At 41.0% G+C, this 18,362-nt stretch overlaps 1 protein-coding gene across 1 annotated transcript in view; it reads right to left on the bottom strand.

Annotated features, from left to right (window-relative positions):
* Positions 1 to 8,563, bottom strand: part of LOC139434469 (uncharacterized) — a 36,786-nt gene extending 28,223 nt beyond the window's left edge. Inside the window, exons 1-2 of the mRNA XM_071204307.1 lie at positions 8,383 to 8,563; positions 3,888 to 4,338 (exon numbers count right to left, since the gene is read on the bottom strand). Of these exons, the coding sequence (XP_071060408.1) occupies positions 3,888 to 4,338; positions 8,383 to 8,563 (632 nt within the window). The remainder of the gene's footprint in view (positions 1 to 3,887; positions 4,339 to 8,382) is intronic.
* Between the last annotated feature and the right edge of the window lie 9,799 nt (positions 8,564 to 18,362).

The raw sequence follows: 18,362 nt of genomic DNA, 5'->3' as shown, positions 1-18,362 counted from the left end.
GGAGCTCAGAAATATGACTGAAGAATGAGAACTCCGGGCCAGATGGGCCAGGAACAGGGTTAACATAGTCATCATTGCCTGTGAGAATCAGAGAACGCAGTACATGAACTGGGCAGTCAATGCTGTACTTAAACACGTCATGTGATGAGGAATACTTAATCAATGGGTCGTCTGTGCTAGTCCAATCAGTACTAGATTCCCAGTCTTTAACGATTGGACCCAAATCTCTCCATCTATCAGTGGGGCCCCTGGCTAGTGAAATGTTTGGGACCGCCCCTGGGATTTGATACAGCTTGTATGGGTGTGAGTGTAACAGAAATAGCGCTATGCAGCAAATTCCAATACATAGTTTTAAGCTCATCATTCAAACATTCCAGCAGAAAACTCTCCTTATAGTATTTACATGGTTCATCAACCACGTTAGCAGTACAATGCAAATGAGAAGTCTCCATGAACACAGCAGGTGGAAAAACATGTTGATCAGTCAAACGCAACAACGCCTGAGAATCAGGATATGTCAGCAGCCATTGGTACACATTCAACAGTTCTTTATCATTAAATGTGGGGTTTTGAACCATCAATGGAGATGGCCGTCGGACTTTGAGACCCTCATTAGTGGAAATGAGGTTTAAGCCGAACTGGAGAACCAGATCTCTGCCCAGTAAATGTATTGGGCAGACAGATGATAAAAGAAAACTGTGTTTGACTGATGTGGGAAATGGATGACTGTCATCACCGTTATCTTTACACTGAAGTGGTACAGAAAACTTCTCCTTCACAGTTACCCCAGCCGCTCCTATTGAGTGAATAAATCTACCACTAAATTTGCAATCAGGCAAATCTGCCCTTTTTACCACAGAGTCGGTAGCCCCAGAATCAACCTGAAATGTAACATTAACACCCATGATAGCTAAAGTCAATGTGGGACATTTCTTAAATGCTGTTTCAGTGTCATATTTCAAATATGTACCATTTTCAACTACAGACATTTTCTCTAAATCTTCCACTTTCTCAATAGCCTGCATGATGTGTGTGTGTGTGTGTGTGTGTGTGTGTGTGTGTGTGTGTGTGTGTGTGTGTGTGTGTGTGTGTGTGTGTGTGTGTGTGGTGTGTGTGTGTGTGTGTGTGTGTGTGTGTGTGTGTGTGTGTGTGTGTGTGTGTGTGTGTGTGACTTCCCTGGTTCGATGCTGCTGGCTGAATTTCCGTCTCGCTCGATTGGGCCCCTTCCTCCCCATCTGGTGTAGGTCAGTCTGATTGTGAATGGCCCCATCCTTGCTGTCCCCCTCTGCCTCCGCTGCCAGTGTTCTGTGGGCAGTCCCGGATCCAATGTTCAAAACTGCTACACTTGAAACATCTTTCGTCGTTTGAAGGTCTTGCTTCTTGTCCTCTGCCTCGGAAAACCTCCTCTGCCTCTCCCTCGGTATTGTGAGCGGCCAGAATTCTGCGTGGCTTGTGCTGTGGCTGTGAGTCCGTTGAGGAAGGCATTACTGAGGTGTGTCCCCCAAAAACCTGCTTGGTCCCCTAGGGCATCGGGTTTGTTTATTCCGCTGTTGTCCCCATCTACTTGGGCCTGATGGGGGTGGACGAGCTTGGAGTTGACGGGGAGTCTGTTGACTACATGGCTGGGGCTTGTAGTGGCGGGGGAGGTGGGCCAGCCGGATTGCCAGGGTTGTACACCGGGGGAGGGAAAGGATACCCAGAGTCGAGGAGAGGGTCATTCAGGCCTGCAATGGAAGGATATAGAGATATCTGGGGTTGACATGGTTTTGGAAATAATTTATTTTCCTTCTTTTCTTCACATTCATCTTCAACCTTAATATTTTCTTTATTGCAGAGGCCAACTGCCTCCTTTCACGGCATTCTGCTTCATCCTCCCAGTATTTTAAAATCCAGCTCCTCTAAGTCTTTTACTTTAATTGTATTTTTACCCTTCATTCCATCTTCATGTTCTTGTAATTTATTCTTTAGGTTCTTGATTTTTATTTTACTCAAAGAACCTCCCTTTGGAAATCCTAACATTTCCGTCCAGATATTTAATTTAGACTGTTTTCACCATGTTTTGCTCGCATGACATCCACAATCGGACTCTCGGGGGTGTACTAGCCCCCTACTCTGCTTTGCTTCCTAACAAAGTCTTTATGTGTTACCTACACACCCTGTGTTACCAAAACACTATTTTTCACCCATCGGTGATGTGATACAAATCACTCAAAAACTGATCGTAAAACCTTTTACGACGGATATACCAAATATCCTACTTTCGAGCAGTCCCTCTCATAAATGTCATGGAGTTTAATTACATTTAACTTTAAACAATTTAGACACTGTACATCTCACAGAGTATTGAAAGCCTTTTGAGTTAGTTGGATCTCGTGAAGTCAATCGGTTCCACCCCGGCGCTGGTCCTCGCGTCCCGTACGGTTTCTGCCGAGGTAGAGGAGAATCCGAGGATCCTGGAGCGACCACCAGCGTCCATAGGTGTCCCCAATCGAACTTGCAGAGATCCTGCCGACAACACCAAGTTGTTACGGAAATCTTAGACCTAGTCAATACTGTGGAGACACACGAGTCAGAATATCAATCAATCAATCAATAAATGGTGAAACAAACAGAGTTGTCTTTCTGGTTATTTATTTGAATATTCAAAGGCACAGGTCTCACAGAGTATAGGATAGTCTGCAGGAGTGTGCGCAATAGTCACAAAATAGCAAAGCTTATATACAAGATAGGGCGAGCAGACAGAGTTTTGTGTGGCTAGGTTGAACGCCAGAAATCTGCTTTCACACGGATGTCTCATATTGTTATGGGAGTTCAAACTTTGTGTAAGACACCTGTGTCCTTGAGCCGTAGCAAACTTTGTGTGAAAAAGAGTAGTTTCAACATAGTCTGCCAAATCAGCTCTGTGGCCTTGAAGCGCTTGGGAATAATAACCCTCATTAGAGTATGCAGAGAAAACAGCACATATCAGGAAAATGGTACAGTCGTGTTAGACAATGCTTTTAGAAGCATTTTGTTTTACCATATAAAGGTAACATAAGAAATTGCCACTACACTCTCCATCAGCTTCTGTTTCCATGTGTTCAGCTGAGCTCTTGATTGGAGGCTCTGCCTCTCAGTTATCCTCAGTTTGAATTTCATTAAGCTGTGAGGACTGACGACCAACACACTTGTGTCTTTTTAAATGACTGCGCCATTTAAATCTTTTGTCACAAACATTGCAGCTCTATATTTCCTCTCCTGTGTGGACTCTCATATGTTCCTTTACATTTCTATTATTTGTAAAAGCTTTCTTACAGACTGAGCATCTGTGTGGTTTCTCTCCTGTGTGGATTCTCATGTGTGCCTTTAAACTTCCACTCCGTGAAAATGCTATCTCACAGACTGAGCAGCTGAATGGTTTCTCACCTGTGTGGATTCTCATGTGTGCCTTTAAACTTTCACTCCTTGAAAAAGCTATCTCACAGACTGAGCAGCTGAATGGTTTCTCACCAGTGTGGATTCTCATGTGATCCTTTAAATTGCTTTTATTTGAAAAAGCTTTCTTACAGACTGAGCAGCTGTGTGGTTTCTCTCCTGTGTGGATTCTCATGTGTGCCTTTAAACTTCCACTCCGTGAAAAAGCTATCTGACAAACTGAGCAGTTGTGTGGTTTCTCTCCTGTGTGGATTCTCATGTGTTCCTTTAAATGTATATTCTGTGAAAAAGCTTTCTTACAGACTGAGCAGCTGTGTGGTTTCTTTCCTGTGTGAACTGTCATGTGTTTATGAAAATTGCTTCTATATTTAAACGTTTTCTTACACACTGAGCAGCCAAATGGTTTCTTTACAGCACTACATTGTGAATCACTGACAGATTCTTGTCTATTTTTCAGTGAGTTTGAGCCTGACGCAGGTTCTCTGGTCTCCTTCCAATCAGCACTATCGTCAGTGTCAGGTTCAGAAGAGTCTCCAATGTAAGGTTCAAAACAGCCTCCAGTGTTGTCCTCAGTCTTTGGTTGTAAACTGCTCTCTGGATCTGAGTTCCTGGCTGGTTCTGGTCCTCGACAGTCATCTCGATCAGCTTCTGTTTTCATGTGTTCAGTTTGTATTTGTTGAGGCCGTGAGGACTGAGGTTTCTCTTTATTATCTTCACTCTTCACAGGGTCAGGAGTGAAAGTGGACTTGGTGATATTAGCCTCCTCCAGCTTCTGAAGCTGCTCTCTCTCCTGACTGATCCCGAGTTCCTCCTGTTCCTGCTTAATGTATGGGGGGGACTCTGGGCCCTCCTGGTCCAGACTGGTGCTCCACTCCTGCTGGTCAGGGAGAGGCTCTTCTTTAACCACCACCAGCAGCTGGACGTCTGCAGGAAACAGGAAACGCAGTGTCAGAAAAAACTGTTAAGTGTTAGCATTTAAAAATCAAATCACCATTAAAATAGGAGACATTTTGCAGCCCTAATTAATGCCTTTGTTTTTATACTTTCATATTATCTTTCTTAGTCCCACCTATTGTGTATTTGTGTTGTCTCAATTCACCTTATGTAGCCCAGGCCCTTTCCACTTCCAGTTAGAAATGAAAAAGTTTTTCTTCTGGCATAGCACTAGCTGCAATGTAGACAATACATTGTATTTGGGATCGTTCACAGATAGACTACGCCTATAGAATGGAAATATTCTGTTACAAATTAAAATCCTGCATTCAAACCTTATTTAAGTAAAAGTATGCAAGTATCATCAGAACATTTTACAGCACCTTCTTATGTCATAGTAATGATGGTGCTGTAAAATGTTCCCTGTGAGTGTTTAATTTATGATGTTTCTTGATTATTTTGTATGTTTTATTTTACTGCTGTACATGTTCAAAGTTGATCTTGTATAAATGATTATAGATGAGGGAACCTGCTAAATATTAAAATGTGTGTTTTTTTATATACCGTACCAGTCAAAAGTTTGGACACACCTTCTCATTGAATGATTTGTTTATTTTAATTTGTTTCTACTTTGTAGATTAATACTGAAGATATCAAAACTATAAAAGAAAATATATGGAATTATCTAGTTAACAAAAAAGTGCTAAAAAATCAAGAATATGATTTTTATTTTTAGATTCTTCAAAGTAGACCCCTTTTGCCTTGATGACAGCTTTGCTCAAACTTGGCTTCTCTCAGTCAGCTTCATGAGGTAGACACCTGGAATGGTTTTCAAATAACACGTGAGCCTTGTCAAGAGTCCATTTGTGGAATGACTTGCCTTCTTAATGTGTTTGAGACCATCAGTTGTGTTGTGCAGAGGTAGGGTTAGTGCACGGTGGAGAGCCCTATTTGACTACTGTTGTAATCCATATTATGGCAAGAACAACTCAACTCAAAGACAAACTGTCACAGAGCTCAAGGAGCAGACAATCTTAACATCCACTGTTCAGCATAGACTTCGTGAATCAGGCCTTTGTGGTCCAATTGCTTCTAAGATCCACTACCGAGGATGAACAACAAGAAGAAGAGGATTGTTTGGGCCAAGAAACACAACGATTGGACATTAGACAGTGGAAATCTGTACTTTGGTCTGATCGATCCAATTTAGAGATTTTTGGTACCAACCTCCATGTCTTTGTGAGACGCAGAGAAGGTGAGCGGATAGTTTCTGCATAAGTGGCTCCCACCGTGAAGCATGGAGGAGGAGGTGTGAGGGTGGGGCTTTGCTGGTCTCACTGTTGGAGATGTATTCAGAATACAATGCACCCTTAACCAGCATGGCTACCAAAGATGCTTCCTGCTTTCTTACAGTGCAGACGCTTTTCTGCTTGCTCTTGCCTCTGCTTACTTTTTAATGCTGATTTTCCTATTTTTCTGAAAACTAAAGAAGACTTTGAATGTTTGTGGGAAACTGTCGGCTCTCTACATGCGGAGGTGTTCATCAGTGGCCCTCTACCGCCAGTCAAAAGAGGAGTGGAGAGATTTAGCAGATTGTTTGAACAGAACACGTGGCTTTCAACTGCCTGTACTGACCGTTCTGTCCATTTTATTGACAATTGTAACTTTTTCTGGGACTGCAGACATCTTTTTAAGGCAGATGGAGTTTGTCTGAACAAGTCAGGAGTGAAATTGTTTATCTCTGACATATTCAACTGCCTGCTTCGTCAATCTGTTCCCTCTGCCAAGGACAAGCAACAAGAGGATACAAAACAGAAGAAAGACACAACACATCGCGCAGAAAACCTTGAAGAAGTATCAATGCACCCGCCTGTTTGAATGTCTTGATTATGGGAAACCTATGAGACAAATGGAGGAGTCTCCACCGCCCTTCACCCCCCCTATCACCTTTGAGGATACTCTTCCTTCATCCCCCAGCTCTCTCTGCTCTCCATTCACCCTTCCTCCTGGAGTTTGATGACCACATGAAGGCGACACACAGGGTTGGCAGCATGTCCTTTACCCCCACCCCTCAACGACGCCCAGCGCAATCATTGAAACAGAGAAGCGCACCATCTCCCCCGTCTTCATCACTGTGCCTACGTCAAGCTTCAAGACAGCCTCTGCGGTCTCCGAAGCCTGATAAGGATGTGTGTGTACAAAACGCAGCAAACTCTAACTGATATGTGCTGGGTCCAGGCTCAAGGGCGTATGGCACTCTCAACTCTTTCCAGGACATGCCGGGGCCCCGTCTGCGAGTAGCTTTGCCGATATCTATGTTGATAGGAAATAGATTGAGAGCGGTGAATCAGCTTAGAAACAGGAAGCGCTCTATCGTTTGTGTGAGTTTATCAAATTTAGAAGTGATTCCATGTCAGCCACAGCTTGTTACAAAAAACCTTGACTGATAGTGTATTTAACAAAGGTAAACTAGCTTTATTAAATGGCAGGTCTTTGCCAGGAAAAACATTTTTAATCAATGATTTTATCACTGAGCACAATCTCAATTTTATGTTTTTAACAGACACTTGGATTGAACAAAATAACAGTGCAGCTGTTCTTATCGAATCCACCCCTCCCAACTTTAGTTTTATGAGTCAGGAAATAATGCATAAGAAAGGGTGTGGAGTTGCTATTTTGTTCAATGATTCCATTCAATGCAGGAAGACATCTTATGGGAACTTTGCTTCTTTTGAATATGTGGCCCTTCAGCTGAAATGCTCCTCTCAAGCTCTGTTCTTAACCCGTTAGGCCCCAAAGCGGGGACTTTTTTTTTTTTCACTACACTGTGTCTCAGGGCATCTTAAAGGTCCCATGTCGTGCTTTTCCAGTTATTGCCCGTTCCCTTGTTGTTATGAAGGTTTTTATGCATAGAAACGGTGTGCAGAGTCAAAACCCTCAAAGTACACCCTGTAGCGAGTAAAACTCTAACACAGAAAATACCACCCCAAAACGCCTCGTTGGAGATACGTCATTGTCCATTTGATTCTTCCGGGTACGCATGATGTCATCCGTACCCGGAACGAAATGGACCAATCCGTGGAGCCTTTACGTTACGTCCGCGGAGCCGTTACGTTAAGCCCCCGCTGATTGGTCCAAATTGACCAATCCACGAACTTCCTCACACACTCAGTGCAGGCAGCTCTGCTGATTTCTCCTCCCTGGCTGCAGGCTGAAAACAGACAGTTGGGATCGCGGCGAAATTCTCTCTGCAGACCCATTATCACAGAGTTTATCAACCTTTTTTCTTACTCAATATCAAGCCACACTTATTGTTTTTACTTCGGCTGTGACTTTGTGTATGCTCAGGATGAGTTTGGCTGTGTTTGGCTGTGTATCGCTAAACAAGGAAATCACACCTCCACGGAGCTCAGCGTGATTCACAACGTCCCGACCAATCGCAGCACACTGGGCTCACAGGGAGGGGGGGGGGCAAGAGCTGCAACGAGCCGTTTAGTGGAGAGAGTGAATACTGCTGAATACACATACTTTACAGAGATGCTGTATGCGAAACCAATGTGAGTTTGGAAAATTGCACAGTATAAATCTATTCTAGTAGACCACAACAATGGAATTATGATCAGTGGAAATGGCCATGACATGGGACCTTTAATATTTAAGAACCTATTAATGGGTTATACCAGATTAACGGGAATAATCGCAGCTAACCGACGATACAAACCATTTTCCCTGACTACATTAACAGACTACAGTGGACATTTTCAATGGGCTGGGTCCCAGGAGGATATTATAATTATTATAATAAAGTACATTTGTCTAATAATACTTACATACTTGTATTTAAATAAAATATGAATGCAGTACTTTAACTTGTAATGGAGTATTTTCACAGTGTGGTGTTTGTACTTTTACTTCAGGATCTACTACCTGCAGCAAGTGCCAATAAAGGGACTAAAGTCACTAAACTGTTATTAATGTGATAATAAAATGTTACTGAAGAGTTTAAAGTGTTAATGAAGAGTAAAGGGAACAGACCTGCTCTGTGTATCTGAAGCTGAGGCTGTAAAACAGCGTCCAGTAGCTTCTGGAGTCTCTTGTTCTCCTCTTTGGAAAGAGACAGCTCCTCCTCGAGCTCTGCTATCGTGTTTTTAAACAGAGCAAATATCTCTTCTTCAGCAGCAGCAGTGAGTCGCTGCTTCTTCAACGACAGCAGCATTTGGACTTTACTCATGTTTACTAGATCACCTTTTCCTGCAGACTCCGTTAAACACACCGTTTCTCTCTCCATCAAACTCTCAATCTGACTAGTGTTGCTAACGTGTTTCCAGCTAGCATGCTAAGCTAGCTCCTATAGTCCGAGGTAAACGCTCCAGAAAAAAGAGCACAGCGTCCATTCGGAGGTTTATCCAGACACACAGATGATTGATCAGCAGTGCTGGAGCTCACACACACTTTATCGGGAACACAGAGAGAGAACCGTAGCGACGAGACGCCACGTGGACCCGGGTTAGAAAGAGCTGGGAATTTAACTTCTTCTTCTTCTCTTTTTTAATGGCGGATCTCAAACAGCTTTTAGTTGCATACCGCCACCTACTGTAGAAGAGTGTGTATTATCATGTCATTCCATCTCTAATAAAACAAAATAACGAAAAATAAAATAAGAAACCATAAAATAAATAAAACAAAACAAAACAATCATCCATGATCTATTCTGCGGTATCTCTCCGTGAGACAGCGGGGGATGTGCGTCAGGTCCACCAGAACAACCTGCTGGCTCGTTGCGGATACGTAATTTCACATTCTAGCACAGTTTATTGCTCTTATACCTTTATTGTTGCCAACTAGCACTTGAGTAAAGTTGGAATGATATTGGCAGAGTCAGATTTCACGGATCAATAACTCATGAACAAAACGTTGTTCAGACACAAAGTACGTATCCTAAGTACCGTGGTAAGGTTGACAACGAACTACAATCACATTTTTTATTTTATTAAAAGCCAATACGTGCCGTCCTCCGAGCTGGACACATTACATTGGTCTCTATCTGCAGCCGGAGAAGAAACGAGTGCTCAGGGACCGTCTGCAAAGTGCAACTCCGAAAAAAGAGAATAATATTCAATCACTTCACTATTATACAGTATATTACTACCAAACTCACTACACACATCAATAGTCTTCTTGTGGTCATACTACAGCAGAGAGTTTGGAAGAATGTGGTTTTGAATAATTTTGGGGAATATTTATAATGTAAAATCTTCAATAAACATGGCATCATCTTCAATCAAATCCATACTTTTGCCCTGGCATTGTTGATGTCCTTTTTGACAACTATCTAGGGATTTTCCCCCTTTGGAGTGGGCTGCTGTTGGGGAATTTGAAAAGATATGCAACTGACACAGAGGAAGACACATTTGGCCAAAGTAAAACAAGGGACACAAACTGCCATGTGGAGAGATGGTTTGGAATAGTCAAACATTCTATTCTAAAAAAGCAGAGACGACTGAGGCCAGCGACATTCATCAGACAAATGTATGGCTCTCTACAGGGGAGGTACAGAGAACACATAATGGCACATCACTTATCTGAGCAGTTACAACATTGCTACCAAAAGACATCAGTCAATCAAAGGAAGGTTGGGCAAAGAGAGAGATGGAGCAAAGCCTCGCACTGCCAGCTCCAAATATTACACCACTCCAGACATTCTTCCAGTTCCAAAAAGAGCAAAGTTAACTCTGAACACTGGCGAAGATATTCAGAGCAGATGTGAAGAACAGCAGCAATGACCCCACAAGTAAAGGGTCCAAGCCTGCAACAGAGCTATTGTTTTGCTATATTAAAATGTATGCTTTAGAAAGAGTAACAAAGTAAGCAATTCTTCGAGCTATAAAAACAACGTTAAGAAAGCATTAAAAATGTTTTAGCATGAGGCAATCTTTCTTTCATAGAAAACGTAGAAAATCTAAAAAAAATTAAATGTAAGGAAATAATGTGCATTCAAAGTATTTAAAATTGAATTAATGGCAAATGCTGTACGAAGTTATTATGATACCATTGTTCATTTCATTTTGGGTTGATGCCCTTTGGACGTGCAAACCAACTGAAGTTGTTGTGGCTGTTGTAAGACATGCTGAAGAGAAGCATCATTTCACCCTGAGGCACAGAGCATTCAGAGTTTGAGACCTGACGAACTCATAATAGGCAAGTATTTATTAAAACTTATGCTGTACCGGACTGCTCATCTCACATGAGCCATATGATAATGATTCAATTGTTGACAAAAAGTATGTAATTTGTGCTCCACAAAATGATATCCAAGTAAATTGTTAGGCCAGTCCATCTGGAGTGTGACTTTAGATAGACCCGTTTTAGCATAATTGATCCATTCTAAAATGATCTGACAATGATGTGATTAAAACCGACTTTGGCCTCTAGCTGGCATGTTGTACGATTATTTCCCCTACAATTTATCCAAAAGGTAATCGAATGTTACATTAGAGGCATCCTCAACCTGAAGGATAATGCTGGCCGTCTATACCTCCTGTAATCCTACACGGCACCCGAGAGCAGATGGCCAGGCAAGAGCTACAAAAGGTGAGTGAGACTGATTATTCATCCCTTTAGTTTTGTAGGCTTGAGAAAGGAGACTGAATTGTGTCTACAGGCACCTTCCAGCGTTACTATAATCATGTATGTCGTTTTTGGAGCCATCTGTGTTGTTTTTAACCAATACATTTAGAATATAAGCTTCCCTTTTGTTCTTGTTCCTGTTGAGAAAAATTCAAAATGAATTCTGTGTAAATTAAATTATTGTTTTGCACCTGTATTCCTTAGTTGTTTCAGGTCACATTTGATCTATATGATGGAGCCATTAGATTTGTGAATATAAGAAATGTGCACTGGAGGTTTGTGGTGAGTATACAGCTACTCTTGTAGTCATACTGTAGCTGCTTTTACAGCATGTTTTGCTCAGGGTTTGCACATTTCAAGTTCATCAACTTTTACTTTGAAGATGTATGATTACATTTATTCAAATGCATACAACTAAATATACATTGCTATTAAAAAATATTGTAATACATTACTCATATACTGTGACAGAGTTAAGACTAAAATATGTATCTCATGCAGCCCCATTTTGTAAATGCATCCTCAGGATTGATTTGAAAATGCTTCTTTTAGTTTTAATGTCTTCGTGTTCTTCATCTATATCATAGGGAAACAATATAACATGTAGTCCAAAATAAGTACTCATTCAACCATTTCTCATTGGTGGTCGCTACTGCTCCACTAAAGATTTGAGTCTTCTGACCCCAAATTGTGCAACTTTCTTTCATCTGATCTGACATCTTTAATTATTGCAATACTTTTAAGTCTTAATTATACTCATTTAAAATGGGTAGTTATTATTTTAGCTATTAGTTTTAATAGCTTTTTTAACAGTTGAAGTGATTTTAATAATGTGAATCTATTAGTTAACTGTGGTTTTCATTGTTGAAGAAACGCTGATACATTATTGTTACTGCTGACGTATTGAAAAAGGTTGGGTTTAATTATACGGTATGCTACTTTTTAAAACAGTACCTCCATGCCCTTTCAAGCCACATGTATGTGGTTGATCCTCTGCAAGGGTCAAATGTGGGTAATATAAAATATAGTACAGGAAATACATTGGTTAAACGCACATTTGGTAAAGGCAAAGAGTAAGCGCCAATCATTTTTTTCCCCTATTGTTCTATTGAGAGTAGTTCAAGATGCGCCGGAACAGACTGGGAAAAGAGGACTGGGTTAACATCAAATGGCAGCCTGGAAAGATAACCCACACCTTCCAGAAAGATGCCACCAGTTGTGGAGCCTTTGTCATGCAGGTGATTCAATGCAACATGTTGTGTTCATTAATAATAAAGCATTTTATTTGAAAGGGAAATTCAAACACACGTCATAACGTCATGTTATTTTACCATCTGTCCAGATGGCCGAGATGAGAGTGAAGGAATTTCCGAAAATTCCACAGACGTTTCACATCAACTCATCAAAACAATGTCTTCAACATCTACGAAGAGACATGGCAGAAGACATTCTCAAAGGATCAGGTATTAGCCATGTGAAATTAATATATGGACGGCTTCCTGTAAATTGAACCTGTTATTTTTTCAGTTTCAAAGGATGACTTCTGTTCCTTCTGTGGAACTGAGGACCTGCCCACAACTGCTGTTGATGCTGTTTGGGTGAGGCTACATGATGAATTGTTTTGAAACTCCAGGGCCCAAGAGTTCAACACTTTTAATCCCTATCTGATCAGATCAGATTTGGATTTTGGGGAGTTCAAAACCAAAAAACAGGATTAGGATCACTTTGATATCCGATCAGATCAGGAAATCCAATCCAAGCTTTAATCTGGATCAAATCTTCAAAACGGGTAGTTCAAACTGACAACACAGGATTGGGATCAATTTGATCCCAAGAAACTGGATTATCCTTATCCCACCAGAGGGGTGGATTTCCAGTGGATTACCAGAGCAAAATGTACTGTACAATTTATTTAAAAATATGTTTCAATATAAATAAGATGGCAAAGTTTGTTAACTGAAATAATACACCATTTTTAGCCTTCATGGGAAATACATTTCATTTTTCATTTTTTGGTCACGTTTGTGGGGGCCTGTTTTGTTTTCAACCAAATGTTGATGACATACATTTTTATGCTCATGAAAGTATCACAACAAAGATTGTCAATCACAAATGTTATTTAGATTAAAGAAAAAATATCTTCAACAAAAAAAAAGTCCATCATCTGTCATCACCTTTCAAAAGTAATTTTCATGTCCACTAGATGGCGCTCGGTAGGATTAAAGCACTGATATTCAGGATCTAGTCATCTTGAAAAGTCGTAATCTGGATCAGGTTGATCCTATCCTGAATTGCTTTGAACTCCAGGGACAACATTTGGCCGACTTGTCTGATCCTGGATCACAAAAAATGGGATTTCAAAATCTGATCGGATCTGATTGAGATTAAAAGTTTTGAACTCTTGGGCCCTGGGGTTAGATTTCAGGAATAACATAAAAGTAATGACATTTTATATATTTTTATGCATTACAGGTTTCCTTTTGTTTTTCTTATAATTTGTTAAAGTTTTAGCACAGTACAGATAAACCTGAATAACAACAAGTATTTATATATATAAAAAAAGTATAATCTCTATAAAATATAAATGAAAATGCCTGCTTTACAAGTGTCCTACACTTTACATTTTCTTAATATCTTTGTTGTATTTATCCCCATGTAGATTCAGTGTGAAACTTGTGGAAGATGGTTTCACACGCAGTGTCTCAGAATGACTGCTGCACCAATCCCAAAGAAAGATACCCGTGGTATTGTGCGTTGTGTATCCTCCCTAACTAAAGAGGCTAGAGGTGAGTTTGTGTCACTTTTACCAGAGGGTACCAGATTTGGGGAGGTAAGGCTTGTAGTTGAACTACTACCACAGTAGAAGTAGTGCGCTTATAAACGGCATGTGGGGGAAATCCAGCCCAGCCAGTGATTTGAAATCGGCTAAATGAAAAGCTGAATTTTGTACAAAACAAACGAAATCCAGAAAAAAAGCTTTGCTAAAGATTTTGGGCAACTGAAGTAATGATTAATAATCACCTGTCCATAGTTTTAAATTGGTATATCCTTAATTAAGATGTTAAATATATTTTCAATTACAGATTAAAGTAGTCACAGATGTTCATGATGTTTTCCATATGACATTAGATTGTAGATTTGTTCATTAATATTGTACAGTAGGTGAAAAGCCTGAAATGTTTTATTTTTCAATGTTAAGTTTAGTTCTGTCACAGTCTGTAGTTTTCCATTCACCTGTCTCACCTGTTCACCACACCCACGTTTTTGCTCACTCTCTTTCTCTTCTGCACCCATTAGCTTTACTGCCAGTATTTAAACCCTCACCAGACACACACCCGTTGCCAGATCCTACTTTGCCTTCGTGCTAGTCTTTCACGCGTTTGTCACCAGCTTGCCTACCCGGTTCCAACCCTGCCTGTCGCTGATCCTGCCTGCTCTGCCTGTTCCCTGATCCTGCCTGTCCTTGGACTATCCTGCCTTGCCTGCTGTCTGACCCTGCCTGTACCTACGTTGACCGCAGTGGCGGAGCTGAGGGGTGGCTGGGAGTGGCCACGGCCACCCTATTGGCCACCCCAAACACCCCACAACTAAACTTACAATTCATTTTAACTTATTTTCTTCCCAAAGTTAATTATCCAAAGCCTCTGTACACCCCTTCTATTACATGTAATGGTTTGCTCCTGCGGTGCCAGCACCGCCTGCACTTTCTAGCAGAGAGTGAGAGCATGTTAGGAGCAGGGATGCTAGTTAGACCCTCCAGAAAAACGCGATTCTGCGATCGCAGAATTTACCGCATAATCAGCAAAATGGCGCAGATTTTTAAAAGGCCGCATATTTATCAAAAGGCTGCATAATCCCCCGCATTTTTCCACACAAAGTTGAGAAGAATAAAAAGTTAACTCGTCTTGACGTGAAAGTGGCGACGTCATCAGCTCGCGCATCACAGAAGGTAAACAACACCGTAGAGTGAACGTGTGGAGCTCAGACGAGAGGAGAAAACACCAAGATGAACAAATCTAATCTGCTAAAGACCGGGGCAAAGCAGTTCCCCGATGTCTTGCGCGAAGTGGGGGGGAAACTATCTGCACCCCGTGCAACTGTTTGTTGGAGCATAAGAGAACATCGACGGTGACGACCCACTTTGATTCATTCAACATTCGAAAATGCTTCTGCTGCTGCGGACAAGAAAGCCAAACAACTCACGTTCACCGAGCCATCAACCTCCACAAACCCTTTCGAGGGCTACAAGATACGAGGTGAGTAGCCTCCAAGATTGTGTGTGTGTGGTGTGTGTGTGTGTGTGTGTGTGTGTGTGTGTGTGTGTGTGTGTGGGTGGGTGTGTGTGTGTGTGTGTGTGTGTGTGTGTGTGGTGTGTGTGTGTGTGTGTGCGCGCGTGTGCGTGTGTGCGTGTGTGCGTGTGTTTAAAATAGGCCAATGCTTTTTACAATAAATAAACATTGAATGTGTTTAATTGAATAGTAAAGGGGTTTAACGTTAGTGGCAGGTTGTGTGTGAGAGAGAATAAATAAGACAGCCCAATATTTATTTTTTTCCGCATATTTAGCATATTTCGCAACTTCCCCGCAATTTCACCGCACAAAATCACATAAAACCCCTGCATGTTTGATCGCATAATCAATGATTTTTGCCCGTGTTGTTTTTCTGGCGTACTTACGTGTGTAGTATTTATACCATTCTCAACGACTAACACATCAGGGCTTTCAAAGAGAAAGAAAGGAGAGACAGAGAGGAGGGGCTAAAGGGCGACCAGTATCCCAGTTTTTCAAAAAAAGGTGGGTGTGGTCCATGAGTAGTGGAAATGTGTCCTGTTAGCCATGCTTAGTCCATTGTAAATAATAATTGTTATGTTTTTTTTTTAGTAAGCTGACATTAAGTACTGTTAATATCTATACAGGTTTTTGATTTCACTGCTCTTTTAGCTGACATTTAGTAAATACAGGTACATTTTAGCAGCTATTATACTAAATCAGTTGTCCCTCCCCTGGTGCCAGGACCAACAGATCCATCTCTAGACTTAGCAGCCCTGTCCCCCCATAAGTGTTATATTTGCACAGCTCAGTGTCAGTAAATATTGTGCGGTTAGTATTGGACTACAATATAGATGCAAGCCTGTACAGGTAGAGCTATTTAAAGCATAAATGAGTGGGTTGGGTTCTGGAGGTGTGGTTACAGCATTGTGCTTGGTTGGCGTGGGCCTGGTGGTGGGGCCCAATGTGATATCTTTTCATGGGGCCCAAAATCCCTGGCGTGTATGGCCAGAGGGCAGTACCTAACACATTTACTACCCAATAGCATTGTGAGGCTGAACAAAAGGACTGTTTGACTATGTAAATGTAGTCTTTTTAAAAAACCAAAACATTACTGACTCTTTTTAGGATAGCTTCAAGTAATGTTTGTAAATTACAACCGGGGGCCTTACAGGGTTAAGGGTTATTGTTTATTGTTATTTACTTTAAGATGTTCTATTCTTAACCTATCATTGAATTTAAAAACTCTTATTTAAATGATGTGTGTGTGTCTCTGTATTCCTGATGATACACTGAGAGAATGAGCCATAGGGATGCTGATCACCATAAGCTAAACAGTCTGTATATTGCATTACATTGTATAATGTAAGCTTTGTTGATACTTTGCCTGCGGGAATACGAAAAAAATAGTTGGATATACTGAATATTATTTGATCTATTCCACCACTTAATCCCCAAATAATGTAGAGGTGTGTTGTAGGTGCCTTAAATAAACCCCTTATTTTCTAGTGAGATGTTTATTTTTATTATGTTCATATAATAGTGATTTCAATGCCACCCCAAAATGATCACTGGTTCCATCCTGGCCACCCCACTGAAAAATGTCCTGGCTCCGCCACTGGTTGACCGCCTCGCCTGCTCCCTGACCCTCTGCCCGGCCCTGACTCACCTTCTGCCCGCCGTCCTCTGGTTCGTTTGCCTGCACATCATCTGGCTGATACTGTTATCCCTCTGCTCTGGTATTATTACCAATAAAGTTCATTATCAATACTCCTTGATTTCTCGAGTGCTGCATTTGGGTCCTTCATAACATTGTGACAATTTTACTGTTTCATAGCTAATGAAAAAGTTGTTTCATGTCTTCATTTATATATAACATACTGTATATACATGTGTAACATATATATGTATATATCAATGTGTGTGATATCTAGTTTATTGAAGATTAAAAGACTGTCCTACTTTTGATGGATCTTGCTTTGATGTAGTGATAGTATACCATGTATATATTCAGTCTGTACATTAATTAATGAAAGAACAATAAAACAGTGTTATGGTTTATGAATAAATAGGAGATGTTCTTTTGATTTCAATAGCTTCTGGTTAAAATTAAGGGGTCTCCTGATTGACAGTACTTATACTTACCAATACACTTTATTTTAAAATAACATAACGATAATGAAAATACATTTCCAAATATAGTTTTGTAGTGTAGCAAGTTAGAGACCATTAATGTCTGAGGTGAGTTTGGTAGCACTCCACTGTATAATAGTTGTAGTGGCTATTTGTCAACAACAACAACGTTTCAAAAGGCCACTGAGGCACCAGGCACAGTGGACCTTACGCAGATCAGGAGCCGGTAATTAATCCATTGTCCAGACAAGGCATCAACGTTTTGTTGTATTTATTAGTTTCACCTTGCGGGAACAAACAGCAAAGGTGTTTGCTGAACTCAGCCCTGACACTGATAAAAACCAGAGACCTTCCCGGTGCCCACTGACTGCTGCTGTGCCCTGATTGCCTTAAATAAACCCAGCTGTGTGCCCAAATTGACCCATACCTTCAAAATAAAAGCATTTTAGCTGGAACACAACTTAACTTAAATAATAGGGCTGTAAATCAATTAATTCTACAAAACAAAAAATAACAAATAAATACATTAAATAAATGTGAAAAATACTGAATAGCTTCCACATTCCGGCCCCTAATTGTGAGAATCACAATTACCCTTATGTAAAACATATAAGGGAGCTATTCTCTCTATCCATGAGCCATAGTGTCTTCTGTTTCACCTTCTCTGTAGCCGCTGAAAGATAAACAGATGGTAAGAAGACAGGATAGGAAGAGAAAATAGATAGAATTGTCCATGATCTTATTCTGTGGCCTCCACCAGCAGGCAGATCTTCGTCACAGGTCTCTCCAAGACGCTGGTTTTGGTTTGGATGCACACAGAGCGGACCAATCCTTTGGAGTCAGACTTGGAACTCACAACTCGACCCGTCTTCCAGGATCCTCTTGGAGCTGTAGCATCGGCAATGATGACAATATCTCCTGGGGAGAAGTTTCTTCTTGGGGCTGCCCATCTCTGTCTTTCTTGCATCACAAGTAAGTATTCAGATG

This window comes from Pseudochaenichthys georgianus, chromosome 9 (genome assembly GCF_902827115.2).
Source record: "Pseudochaenichthys georgianus chromosome 9, fPseGeo1.2, whole genome shotgun sequence".
NCBI lineage: Eukaryota > Metazoa > Chordata > Actinopteri > Perciformes > Channichthyidae > Pseudochaenichthys > Pseudochaenichthys georgianus.
The sequence above is the reverse complement of the archived record's forward strand: the minus strand, read 5'-3'. Positions and strand labels throughout refer to the sequence as shown.